At 36.3% G+C, this 971-nt stretch overlaps 1 protein-coding gene across 1 annotated transcript in view; it reads right to left on the reverse strand.

Moving 5' to 3' along the window:
• LOC119589266 (ubiquitin carboxyl-terminal hydrolase 24-like) overlaps positions 1–971 on the reverse strand; it is a 33,335-nt gene that overhangs the window by 23,979 nt on the left and 8,385 nt on the right. Inside the window, exons 13-15 of the mRNA XM_037937884.1 lie at positions 617–805; positions 314–508; positions 71–183 (exon numbers count right to left, since the gene is read on the reverse strand). Of these exons, the coding sequence (XP_037793812.1) occupies positions 71–183; positions 314–508; positions 617–805 (497 nt within the window). The remainder of the gene's footprint in view (positions 1–70; positions 184–313; positions 509–616; positions 806–971) is intronic.

A 971-nucleotide genomic window follows, 5' to 3' on the forward strand; every position in this document is an offset into this window, starting at 1 on the left:
CTGTCTTATAATATTCTAAATCCAATTATGTGATTTCATAATGGGAATATAAAATCAATGTAAAATTAACCTTGAACAAGCTGGCAGAGTTCCAATGTCTGACACTGCCATTGCAGTCAGAGTTTTAGTTGCTGTGGACACTGCAGCACCAACAGCTGTCTCGTTGACACGTAGCATAGATTTCTGAAAGTTACAAATTTGGGAACCAAGTAATGAAAGCTGCCATTTTAGTTCATGACATATACACCCATGTAAACAAATACCAGTTCTAATGTAAAACAGATGTATTAAAATATTAAACTTTCATGCATACCTCCAACTTCCTGTAGCACTCGGATATAAATTTTGCATGCAACTGTGGTGGGTCACGCTTGAGTCGAGCTGATAATGACATGTATGACATGTCAAGCAAAAGCTTCATTGCATCTTCTGCAAGTAGCTCGTCCTGGCACTCTAGAACCAGCTGCCATATGAACTCCATTCCCAAGGGTTCTAACTTATCCACAGTCTGGTAATATCAAATATAAAGTAAAATCATTAAGGTATGTTCTTTACATAACCATCAAAAACTTCATATGCATAAAAAAACTAAATCATTAAAACATATTTTACTTACAATCACATTTCCATTCCTTATTAGTTTGTGATCGTTGAGATTCACAGCATGGAAGTAATCAACAAAGCAGGTGAATGCAGGCCGGGTCATGGTTACAGGATCAAGACGAAGGAGTTTCTCACAGAATAGGTCTCGCTGAGTGTTATTCTCGAGGTCACCCAGGCAATCACTGAACCAAGTGAAGCAAGTCTGAAAAGTGATTATTTTCATTAAAACTCATAACTACTCTCAAAGCTTACTCATCCTTCTCCCTAAAACACTTATCTCAACTAGTTAGTTGTTATGGTGTGAAAAGCTTTAGTGACAATTTAAAAAATTAAAATTCAGTAAAATTATGAGAACATGCCAGAACATT

This window comes from Penaeus monodon, chromosome 25 (genome assembly GCF_015228065.2).
Source record: "Penaeus monodon isolate SGIC_2016 chromosome 25, NSTDA_Pmon_1, whole genome shotgun sequence".
NCBI classification, from domain to species: Eukaryota; Metazoa; Arthropoda; class Malacostraca; order Decapoda; family Penaeidae; genus Penaeus; species Penaeus monodon.